The sequence below is a fragment of the Pseudoliparis swirei genome, chromosome 16 (genome assembly GCF_029220125.1).
Source record: "Pseudoliparis swirei isolate HS2019 ecotype Mariana Trench chromosome 16, NWPU_hadal_v1, whole genome shotgun sequence".
Lineage (NCBI taxonomy): Eukaryota > Metazoa > Chordata > Actinopteri > Perciformes > Liparidae > Pseudoliparis > Pseudoliparis swirei.
The window spans coordinates 8,003,273-8,015,938 of NC_079403.1; the positions used below are offsets into that span (position 1 = coordinate 8,003,273).

Genomic DNA, 12,666 nt, shown 5'->3' on the forward strand with positions numbered 1-12,666 from the left:
TTGTTTTCTATTTCATTAGAGGAGTTGAAGGTAAAGTTTTTGTTGTCAACTAAGTTGTGTTTACATTCAGTGTCACTTACTAAAATGCTTTGTGTGTCTATCTTAAGCCTGAATCATCATCATCATAAAATACAGTTTTTAAATATTTAAATCGGTGTATTGTTTGCATCCATTGTTTTACGAGCCAGCAGTCTTCTACATTTTAATTTTTTTGGTGCATTACTACTTTTATTTGTGTGTTACGGCCTGTCGACCGAGAAATATTGAAGGCTAGGCAGCAGGAATATGTATTTTGTAATTATATGTCCTCTTGTGTGTCCATGATATTATCTAAATAAGAACCCACCGATAAAAACATTGCTCCATATCGCTTATAGGGGTCAACAATTCCACCAGGGATATTTTTAAGAGTTTATTGATAATCCATTAATTCTGCAGAGATTGCAAAAAATCCCCCCCCCCTCCGTTTCACAACCATTGCTCCCTGTCATACCTTTTATTAATAGGACATCTTTGCAGGTTTAAAGAAAAGATTTTGACCGTTTCTGACCATGGTTCATGTCACTCATTCTTCTCCTCTAAATCCTGGATTGGCCGAAAGGCCGAAGCAGATTTAAATCTCCTGAGTGAGTCGAGGGATCAAGTAGACACAAGCAATCGCCCCCGTGGGTGTTATTGTGTGCAGCGTGGATCATTCCCTCCCTCCTGTAGCGATGTACAGTGCACAGAGGATCATGTGACGACACAGAAGATCATCGTGTCTCGCTGAACTGCTCAAATCGGTGATGTCAGAGCAGCAAGCGGCCCGTCAGCCCAAAGGTGTCCAGAAAAGGAAGAGAGTCCAATGCTGTCCGTTATGTGACAGGCAATGGAACGCATCAGTAAAGCAACGACGGTTAACTCTGGCTGAAACTGTTTTTTAAATTATATTTAAGGACTCTCTGATGCATAATCCACAGCTCCATCCTTAATTTTCATTTTCTAAAAAAACGTTGTCAACAGTGACGGAGGACTTTCTTTCCTGTAAACTGCAAGACACTATTTTTGTGTTACCGATACTACTAACAATTGTTATCTGTGCATCCGAAGCCTGATATAGATTACTCCTCCCCCCCCCCCCCCGTTTCCAATCTTCATGCCCAGCGAGGCTGACCAGCTGCCGGCTCCAGCTGGATACTTAATTAACAGGCAGGAGAGTGGAATCGATCTCTTGCACTCTATTTCTACAACTCCAATCAAAAGGCAAAGTCAGTCAAGTATCAAAATGTAGTTATTTTTTGTCCGTCAACAGGAATGCACGTGCAACCCGCAGCCCGACCACTAGCCCATCAGATACCAGCGCGTCCTTTTAAAGGATTACAGCTTTTAGCTCGGTGCCCAAACCCGTGGTGTGAACAATGACGCGGGCGCCTCCTGACCGGCCCTCCCGGCGTGTTCCGCCGCGAGACCGCCGGCGTTGCCGTGTGTGAAATGTGTTTGAGCCCAGTGTTGTCAGTACTTGCCTGACCTGTGCACGAGTGTATTGGTCACAGTGTTGATGTGTTGATGTGTTCAGCGGGCGTAAAGTGACTCGGCGCCGCTCGCTCGTCCACATCCTCTATCTCCACCTCTCCGCCTCGTTTTCCCTTCTCTCCCTTCTCTCATTGTCTGTAATTCGAGATGGTCCCATGGCTCCAGAGGCCTGGCATGTGCTGTAGCTAGGTAACCTCAGTCGGAGGCTGGCTGCTCAACCCTGGGGGTTTCATGAGATGCGAATCGCGGCCCCAGTGGATGCAGCGTGGGTCCTCCAGTCTGCTCTGGATGTGACGCATCAGCATCAGAAGAGTCCTGCTCTGAATGCAAGCTTGATAGAGGTGGACATGTTTTAAGCCTTGTCGTCTTTGAAGGGTTAGTCCTACATCTTGTGAAATGGGCTCCTCTCATCGGTGAATATGAGGCTGTGGCCTGTTAGTGTCGCTTTGTGTAGAGACGGGAAACAGGGCCGGGCTTTATCCAAATGAAAAAAAGAAATCCACCTCTAATTTAACATAGCATCTTGTCTGTTTAAGTCATACAAAAAGCCGAGTTGCCAGGCAACCAGCAAAGACTGCAGGAAGTCCTGCTCCCCGCTGAGAAATAGTTTGGCAAAAAAAGAGTTTTTCTTAAAATTGATTTTGTTACCTTTTGGACCGAGCCGGGCTCGTTCTTCCCCCATAGTTCTAGTCGTTATGCTAATGTAGGCTTGTGTAATTAAAAAAAATGTAATGATTAAAAAAACATCCACAATCACACATATATGAGAAGGAAACAAAAGTGTAGAATGAACTGTCCTGTAAATGTGTTTGTATGCCTCTTTCAGCTGAAACGACCTAAATGAATACTCTGCTTGCCCTCACCCATCACCGCCTTCCAAATGTAATATACTCATGGTTATGTTATATTTCACTACCACACACTTTGCAGGTTTATTTTCTGGTTTTGAGTCGTGACATTTCGAAAAATGTCCTTTTGTATATTTCTTCTAAAACATCACACGGGCTCAAACTTTTCAACCCTCAACGTTCTCGTGTTTACGTCCATGTCACCGTGACCTCCCTGCACAGTGCAGATCCCCTACTAAACGATCAGTTACGGGATCCACTGAATACAGAGCTGCATCTGCTGAAAAGAGGGTTTTACTTAACGTTTTGGACCACAAAGTAGTGGACAGGCGACTCCTGGACCCGTCCTCCTTCATTAGGAGAACAGCATTCTTGGCAAGGCAAAACTAATGTGATGGGGCCTTTCTGACAGAGCTTCACTAATGTAATTGTTGTATATTTTAGCCCATTAGTGATCTATTTAAGTTTACTAAACATCCATAACATCATTTGCATGAATCATATCAAATCAAAGTTGATGGAAAACACAACACTGTCGATGTTGCCGGATATTGTTTTTGTCTCTAGCGAGATGCTCCGGCTGAGGAGCATCAATTATCTTCAGCGCATTGTTTTGACTCGTGTTATGATGTCTTCAGTGTTATGATCCTGAATTGATGTAACACAGATTAAGTCATGATCCTGAGTGCTTTTACTCTGGCTAGCGCGTTGGGCAGACCGGAGCGCTTTTGTTTCGGGCTGTTTACTTTAGAAGTGAGTGGTGGAGTCGCAGCAGCACCAGTGTTGGACCTCCTGATATGGAGTTGAACGGCCGGGTGGCATGAGAGACGACAAAAAGTGTGACTACAGCTACACAGCAGACTGAATCTCCAGTAGCTCCACGGTTTATCGATCTATTGATTGATTAATTGGTAGTCAATCAAAAAAAAAATTTACTGGTTCCAGTTTCGCAAATGTCAATATTTTTCCTAGCCGTCTATGATCAAAAAGTGAATATATTCATGTGTTTGGCTGCTGCTTGGACAAAGTACATTTAAATCATCAGAACTACTTTCTGACATTTTATAGAATAAGCGTTTAATCTGCAGATTAATCAAGAATGAAAGTAATCGGAAATTGCAGCAGTAATAAATAGATAGAAAAATATGTAAGATACTGTGTGTGTGGTTGTTGTCACCCTTATAACATGCAAATAAACCAACATACCTCCCACAACATACACATTTTGTATTATTTTGTTGTCAATAAATCCCACTAAAAGACCACAAACCAGTAACGCAGTGGTTCTGTTCAGTAGACCAGTTGTCTTGTGATAACATTGTTAAAAATTATTAAAAAGACACTATTAAAAACACAAATGCCATTTTTCTCCTTCTTGGGATAATACAAATTGTAGAATACCTCCAGCCTTACCCTCCAAACAGCATCATAGACAAAGCATATTGTTTCCATACATGTACCATGATGCATCTCATGTGTGCTAGCTTAGCCTTCATAAAGGTCACAATGTGTCGGAGGTGTTGATTCCAGATGTTTTGCCGTTGCTTTCGGGGGGATCACGCCGCACTGCACAAGGTGACTCTTTAGTGACTCCGTAATGAAAAGAAACAACTGTGAGCGATGCCGCTGTTCTTTTGTGAAGCACATGGCAGCGTTGTATTGATCTCCCCCTCGTGGTCCCATTACTGTCTGCTGGTTGTGTAAGCGGCCCTGGTTGGCCTTTGTGCGCCTGTCGGCGTGATCGCCTTCTGACCTCACTGTGCGCACGTCGGCCGATCGACACGCTGGAGGCTCTGAAGACATCGCTCTGTCGAAGCCCCGTCAGAGAGGCCATTACGGGAGAGCTGATAATGGCTGTTGGCAGTGAAGAAAGCTTGTATCTTTGCATTGTGATCACGCAAAAACAAAGCAAACTAGAACGGGCACTCAGTAGAGCGCATACCTTCACATATCACAATATTGGGCATTGACTTATGAACATTTTGGCATTAGTTGCATGCCAATTGGAGATAAATTGACCGCGCTATGGTAAAAAGAAGTTCTGACCTTTCCATGACCTTGACCTGTGACCTTTGACCCGATTGATCTCAAAAATCTAATCAAATGGTCCCCGGATAATAACCAATCATCCCACCAAATTTCATGCGATTCAAGAAGATGTCGACCTTTTCATGACCTTGACCTTTGACCCGATTGATCACAAAATCTCATCAAATTGTCCCCGGATAATAACCAATCATCCCACCAAATTTCATGCAATTCGGTTTAAAACTTTTTGTGTTATGCGAGGAACACGCATACAAATAAATAAATAAATAAATACACGGCGATCAAAACATAACCTTTCCGCATTTTCAATGCGAAGGTAACAATCTGGTGCTTTCATATTCACTCGTGCTGACAGAGATGAGTGGCCTTAGATTACACAACCCTGGCAGAGGGATGGCTGGAGCAACACATAATCAATACACGTATTCAATGTATTCTGCCTGTGTATTGTTTTTATTATTCAGTTACAGTAGATTATTTCCTGTTTTATTTCCTATATCGCTTGATCCTATATGTCTTGTGTGCACTTTACCCCTTTGCTGATGTAATCCTGGACATTATTATCCCCACTGCGGGACTAATACAGGATTATCTTATTTTATATGCTATATATACGCTGATATATTTGAGCACATTTCCTTCATTGCTTTGGTTGCCTTGCAGAGTGTCGCACTTCACATGCAGAAGTCATTTTGAGTGAGCATTCAGAGCTCACACTTCCTGATCAACTGCATGCGGAGGTCTTGCCTCCAGGCCTGGACTTAATTATAGTCTGTTTTCCACTTTGTTTACGTTGACCCCGCGTCGCCACCGCGGGGTTCAGATCGCACCACGAACTGTAAAACATTTGAGGGCTGGAAAGCAAAAGGGATCTTTAGTTTTAGTTTTCTATGTTAGGAAACCTAAAAGCTGTGTGTGTGTGGGACCAATACTGGGCTGAAGAAGACTCGTCACTCGTGGATTAGGCAACTTTTGGCTCAGTTTCAATCTTTGCGGACCAAATGATAAACTGATCAATCGTGAAGATAATCTCCAGATGTATAATGAAAATAGTTATCGCAGTCCGAATATATTCATCAGAATTGGAGATCCGATCAATATGGAAGTAACATTCTTGCCGGGACTGTATCGGTATCGTGTAACACAGTCTGGTATAGCGTCGCAGTTCTTTACGAGGCAATATTGCGTACACACAGACGCCAAGTATTAATCTTTTTTATAAGTTATTAATAATGCAACTTCTAATTAAACCTTTTGAAAACAATTGCTTTTTCGATTCACTTCACTTTAGCTTCTGGAAAAAATATATAATGTTACAAAGAAATATATGTTATCACAATTTTATGTCATGATAATATTGCATTGTGGCTTCTGGTGCTTCCAAAGTTATGCATCAGGACTTGAAATCATTATTCTGGTGAAGTGAGGATAACTATCCCAGTGGGTCACGTGCCGAGCACACACACAGGATGATAATCCTCAGAAAGGGGTTAACGCTGATCAAGCACAATATAATCCAGGATTTAGGACGGGCCGCCCAGAAAACATTTTCTCCCCACTGAAAAATACAAATCTGTTCTTTACGGGGGATGTGGAATAAAGCTCAGAGCTCGTGTTTTTAAAGGCGCATGATCTTGCGAGTCGGGCGTGAAACGTACACTACCGTTCAAAAGTTTGGGGTCACCCAGACAATTTTGTGTCTTCCATGAAAACTCACACTTTTATTTATCAAATGAATTGAACATTTCATAGAACATATAGTCAAGACATTGACAAGGTTAGAAATAATGATTAATATTTGAAGTATTAATTTTGTTCTTCAAGCTCAAAGGAAGGCCAGTTGTATAGTTTATATCACCAGCATAACTGTTTTCAGCTGTGCTAGCATAATTGCACAAGGGTTTTCTAATCAGATATTAGTCTTCTAAGGCGATTAGCAAACACAATGTACCATTAGAACACTGGAGTGATAGTTGATGGAAATGGGCCTCTATACACCTATGGAGATATTTCATTAGAAACCAGACGTTTCCACCTAGAATAGTCATTCACCACATTAACAATGTATAGTGTGTATTTTTGATTAATTTAATGTTATCTTTATTGAAAAAACAGTGCTTTTCTTTGAAAAATAAAGACACTTCTAAGTGACCCCAAACTTTTGAACGGTAGCGTAACTGTTCGGGTCTCGCCTGCGCCGCTCGGTCTCCACGGCGATCTCCGACAGCCGCATTCCTCTGCCGTCGCCCCCGTTTAATAACGGGAACATTTAAATTAGTCACCGTTTCATTTTGTGAACCCATGACTCAGATCTAACGGTTCCCAACTCGTGTCTTGAGTCATGTTTTACAACTTTAATTAATAGTAGATTTAAGTTGCTCGGCCTACACAAGAGGTGGCGTAACAGCAGCGCGGTGATAAAACACACTTCACAGCTTCAGGTTGTCTGATGTCGGATCGCACACAGATTCTTTGAAGTGAAGCTTTTTTCTTTTCTTTTTTTACAGTAACCACGACCGAGATGCAAAGCAGCTGAGTAAACCAGAGCTCTGAATGGCAGGAGAAATCCGTCACTTCATTACCAAACCGACTTTTATACGGCTTTAATTTTATAGACGTCGCAGTCGGTCGGACGTTACGTGCTCCCTTCTGCCGAATGTCAGGCGAACGCCGTTCCATCCGATGACCACACGGAGAGTTCGGATGACTTTGGTCCCCTTGATGATGAAAGCAAATATGGCATTTCGTCGATGTCGTGAAGATAATTACTTCCTGACGGTTTGGTCTCGACAACATGTGTCGAGACTATACAGCGAGTTCAAATCCTTCAGCCCTCCTCCCCTCGGAGTGTTCCCTCTTTAAGGGAACACATGTAAACTCCCTGGATCGCACACTCGCACACAGACATAAAAAGCTTTCGCAGCTGCTTTTGGTGCTTTCTGGAATTTTCAGGCCGGCCCTGTTGGCCAGAGATCTTACTTCCTAACTGGCTGTGTGTGTGTGTATGTGTGTGTGTGTGTGTTAGACAGTGTATATGTATGTGTGTGTGTGTGTGTGGGAGGGGAGAGGGGCAGGGGCGCTTGTTTTTGGGGCTGGAGGACGGTTGCGGCTCTCTGAAGGAGTGTTCTCCCAGCGTGGGAAAGACGCTGATCTTTTCTCTGCCTCTGAGGGACCAAAGTAGGCCAAAGGAGGTCTGAGAGGAACTAACTTCTTTCCCCCCCGGCTCCAACTTTCACTGCTCGGGCTACGGAGGCAACGCCGTGCCCCTCCGGAGCGGGGAGAAGGGGATTTGTGGGAGCGGAGCAGTCGGGCTGGAAGGAGTTCCTGTACTCCGGGAGCAGGAGATGGGCAGCAGCTGAGATTTTCAGCAGAGAGTCGGAGAGGGTAGAAATGTATCACTCCGGCAGTGAGGAGTCAGATCTGGTAAGTTTGAGTAAACACACTTCCTGCTACTCAAACGGTGCCCGCTTGCACTTTTTTTTCCTCCTAAACGTAACGGGGGCTGTAGCTCTCAGTCTTCTTTCCCTCTTCCCGCTGAACAAAGAGGACGGGCTCGCACTGCAGGAGAATGGAGGTTATTACTGCCGGATTTAAAGGGGCGTAATCACACACTTCCTATTTTTCTCCCTGGTCTCTGCTCTGACTGAAAGTTGCGAAGAGTCACGCTCGCCGCGCAATCGGTGACTCTCTGGCGGCGCGCTTGTTCTGAGACAAAGACGCTCATTTAAACATCTTGCCTGCATTTGGGAGCACCGCTGCGTGACCGTTGCTCGCTTAAATGGGAAGCTGAGACAGTGGTTAACAAGCCGAGCGAGGGAAAGAAAGTAGACAGCAGGGGTGAGCTGGTGTCTCCATGGACAGAGACTCGGCTCTGACCTGCACAACAAAGTTGTGTCTTCGCCACATGAGCCAAACAAAGACTGTTGTTTTTCTGTATTTCTGGTGTGTGTGTGTGTGTGAATGACATGATATTTTCCTGGGATAGTAATCAGTAATTGTTATCAGCCACACCCTCGCATTAATGACTAATCGGCTTCTAATACCAAGTCTGAAAAGAAACACAAATTGTTCAAACGTGCAGAAGTTAATTATGTTTTGTGGTCGAGGGACCAGATATGTCAGCCCACCGGGTCCTGGTTTTGAATATTTCATTGTGCTGAGTTGAGACGATACTTTAGAGTATGTTTATGATGAGACTGTGTGGGAGAAGAAAAGTGAAATGAAAGAAGTCAACATGAAATCAGTCTGGAAGAACATCGACTGCTCGATCGTGGCAAAAATCAAGATGATTGAACACATTTACTCACTGACTGAGTAAACATCGTGCATTAAAGAAGATTTAGTAGCCTACATTGTAAAGTGAAATGCATCAATCACACCGCTGTTAAGGAAAGGTTCTGTCTGGTTTTGTCTCGTTCTGTCTCGTTCTGTCTGGTTTTGTCTAGTTTTGTCTCGTTCTGTCTCGTTTTGTCTGGTTTTGTCTGGTTTTGTCTCGTTCTGTCTCGTTTTGTCTGGTTTTGTCTCGTTCTGTCTCGTTTTGTCTCGTTTTGTCTCGTTCTGTCTCGTTTTGTCTCGTTCTGTCTCGTTCTGTCTCGTTTTGTCTCGTTCTGTCTCGTTTTGTCTCGTTCTGTCTCGTTCTGTCTCGTTTTGTCTGGTTTTGTCTCGTTCTGTCTCGTTTTGTCTCGTTTTGTCTCGTTTTGTCTGGTTTTGTCTCGTTCTGTCTCGTTTTGTCTGGTTTTGTCTCGTTCTGTCTCGTTCTGTCTCGTTCTGTCTGGTTTTGTCTGGTTTTGTCTCGTTCTGTCTCGTTCTGTCTGGTTTTGTCTCGTTTTGTCTCGTTTTGTCTCGTTCTGTCTTACACGAGACAACGAGACGAACCCAGAGCGCCATCGTGGACCTGAACGTGATACACAAACGTCTCTTGTCAATACTCTGGTTTTCATAAACACTGACAGCTTAAATGGTAATTGAAACTGGTCGTTGTTTCCCAGCCCTGTGTCTACTCCATGACTAGAACCAGATCGACCGATGGCATTAAGTCACATCTCAGTTAGTGCCACAGTTCTGTCTGCTGTGCGCCATGTTGGGAGAGTTTGTACGCAGCGGATACCATTGTGCATCTGTCTGGTTTATTTCCAGTTAATGATAAACTGCCCGCTGCTCTCTGCTGATCAATCTAAAGCTGCTTGTTGTTCACTTATTTCGAGGGAAAGCAATTACTCAGACAGACACACGGAAGCTCCTGATCGATTATACGCGGATCTGTTCAGGAGTTTAAAGTTTCAAAGTGTCTGCCGGGAGCAAAGTACAACACTGTGTTTATTTCAATAACACATTCGACGAGAGTATTTCACATTTATAAAATGTAACGTTCATTCGAGGTCGAGTGAAGACAGACGAGAGCCTTTCTTCTTCTTTTGGTTTAATTGAAGTAGAAGCCAGAATTCGGCGTTTCTGATGAAATCACCGCTGTCTGCAATATCGAGCTGTTGAGCTCGATTTGATCCATTTAGTTGTCGTGCAATCTTTCACGCACAGCAACGCAACTTCTGCTGCCGCCGTCAACTTGTCCGTCCGTCCTCCTCTCTGCTGAGCTCGGCGTGTCAGCAGCGACCTGCTGTTATCGACCTCGTATCCGTTGTAGAGTTCAGAATACTGGACGTCTCGTGCTCGATGAAAATCAGGGTCAGGATGCAATGGATTCAGTTTAACAATATTTAATGGCAAGAAGTTTCACAAACAATTGAAGCTCACGATCGTGGGGATGGACTGACCATTGCGCCACAGGCTAAGCGCTAAGTAGCTCATAGAGATCTGCGGTCGAACCCCATTACAGCCGTATTTATGAGTATCGGCAGCCACACCTCTTAATCTTAAATTCAGTCCATTGGTCATTTTAGCAAGCTACACTCGTTGGCTTAAGGCCAGATATCAAAATGGTGGGGTCAAACGTCACGACCCCAAAAAGTCCCTTCACAATAAAAGTCCAGTATGTTACTCTCCGGGTTAAAGTAACGTCTCAGGCTTCAAATAATAAACTAACATTCATTCCCATGCGGCATACATATACAAATGTACTCCTGCCATTTACATTTATCAATACATACAGTTAATACAGTAAACAGAGAACAGCGTCTTTCTCTTATGCTTCACAATACATCCATAATACATTCATAATATTCTTCCTAATATTTCCGATTTAGAATATTGATCTATACGTATTAATTTAAAGCACATGTGAACATGTGCAGAATCAAAACAAACTATTACAACCTAACAACGTGGACACTTCCATTTCCTATTATTGAGCTGCGATTTGTCATTGGAGCAGAATATATATATATATACAGACAATAAAATAAACACGTAACGCAATATAGCTCATTCAGGGAGCTCAGCCAGTGGCTGCACTAAACCATTCATGTATTCATCGAGCTAAAACAACAGAAATGTTTAAAGCGACATTTAAAACGATGTCACTGATTAGTTTTTCATTAGTGACTGTTTCATTTAATTTAATTTTGTTTAATTTAAAAACTAAAATTTGAATCATGTTTGACAAATGTCATACATGATTTAGTTTTTTGGGCCTTTCGGGATATTGTAAAGAAAGATGTGGAGTTTTATTCTTCGGCGGCCAATCCTTCGCTTGCCACGCCAGAGAGATCATTCCTCCTCGATCCTCTTCGATGAACGTAAAAACCAAATGTTTAAATTGACCTTTCAGGGGCTATATTTTGAGCGAGTTTGGGGAAATCCCCATGCGTCCGTGTCAACGAGACCAGCATTGCATATACAACTTTTGCAGGAATTCGTCCGGAGTATAATTCCTCTTTATATGAAATAAACTAAATTAACCCTTTAGATCATGTTCACTCAAGCACAGTCCCTATGTGTTGGCCGCTATGTTTTGCTCCACTGAAAATGGCAGCGCAGCCCCGGGCCTCTCTCCCTGCGTTCCCTTTTATCAGCCATCATCCCATCACGGTGCCGTGTTTCCACGGAAGGGAAAGAACTGCGAGATAAACTGTAAATGAGGGCCGTGGCCCTCGAGGAGCCGCTGCAGGTAACTTCCAGGTGCACCGCCCTGCACAACGTTTGATTTGAGCTGCAACACCAAACTGCTTTTAGTCAGAAGAGCACAAACAAGGTTTAATCTGTACAGGTGTTTTAGGGGCTGAGAAGGAATATATTATTCTCTATATATTATATTTATGACTAAATTCCCATTTTTTCTTGTTTTAGTGCAAGTGTTATCCCCAGAGAGTTAGATGGTGAACATTATAAGCATTATCTCTACATCATGGTCATTGTGAGCACGTTGGCCTAATAAATGGAAGTACATGTTAATTTCTCTCTAATTACCTTCGCATTGAAAATGCGGAAGGTTATGTTTTGATCGCCGCGTATTTATTTGTATGCGTGTTATTCGCCTAACTCAAAAAGTATTAAACCGAATCGCATGAAATTTGGTGGGATGTTTGGTTATTATCCGGGGACCATTTGATTAGATTTTGGGATCGATCGGGTCAAAGGTCAAAGTCATGGAAAGGTCAAAATCTTCTTTTTACCATAGCGCGGTCAATTTATATCCAATTGGCATGCAACTAATGCCAAAATGTTCATAATTCAATGCCCAATCTTGTGATATGCGAAGGTATGCGCTCTACCGAGTGCCCATTCTAGTTTATTTATTCATTTGTATGCGTGTTACTCGCATAACTAAAAAAGTATTAAACCGAATCGCATGAAATTTGGTGGGATGATTGGTTATTATCCGGGGACCATTTGATTAGATTTTGGGATCAATCGGGTCAAAGGTCAAGGTCGTGAAAAGGTCAAAATCTTCTTGAAGCGCATGAAATTTGGTAGGATGATTTGTTATTATCTGGGGACCATTTGATTAGATTTTGGGATCAATCGGGTCAAAGGTCAAGGTCACGGAAAGGTCAACATCGTCAATTTTGATCCAATTGGCATGCAACTAATGCCAGAATGTTCATAATTCAATGCCCAATCTTGTGATATGCGAAGGTATGCGCTCTACCGAGTGCCCGTTCTAGTTGTTCATGTTATCATTCTCAGTTGTACTTTGATAATAACAGAGCCGTGTGCACAAGAAGCTCACCATGTGATTGGTTTCTGAGTTTCCATCCAGCCGCGGTCGGCTCTTAGATCACGTGCTTGACATCCAGTGAGTTCATCTCTTCGAGGGGATGATGCACTTATCTAATGCCTTGGCACATGGGATGCTGGGTAA

At 43.1% G+C, this 12,666-nt stretch overlaps 1 protein-coding gene across 5 annotated transcripts in view; it reads left to right on the forward strand.

The window, feature by feature from the left end:
- cacnb2a (calcium channel, voltage-dependent, beta 2a) overlaps nucleotides 1–12,666 on the forward strand; it is a 62,808-nt gene that overhangs the window by 21,335 nt on the left and 28,807 nt on the right. Inside the window, exon 1 of one of the 5 annotated variants that reach the window (XM_056433859.1) lies at nucleotides 7,539–7,832. The exons of the other annotated variants lie outside the window; for them this stretch is intronic. Coding sequence (XP_056289834.1) covers nucleotides 7,800–7,832 — 33 coding nt within the window. The 5' untranslated portion in view covers nucleotides 7,539–7,799. Of the gene's footprint in view, nucleotides 1–7,538; nucleotides 7,833–12,666 lie in introns of those variants that run through there. 5 annotated transcript variants of the gene reach the window in all.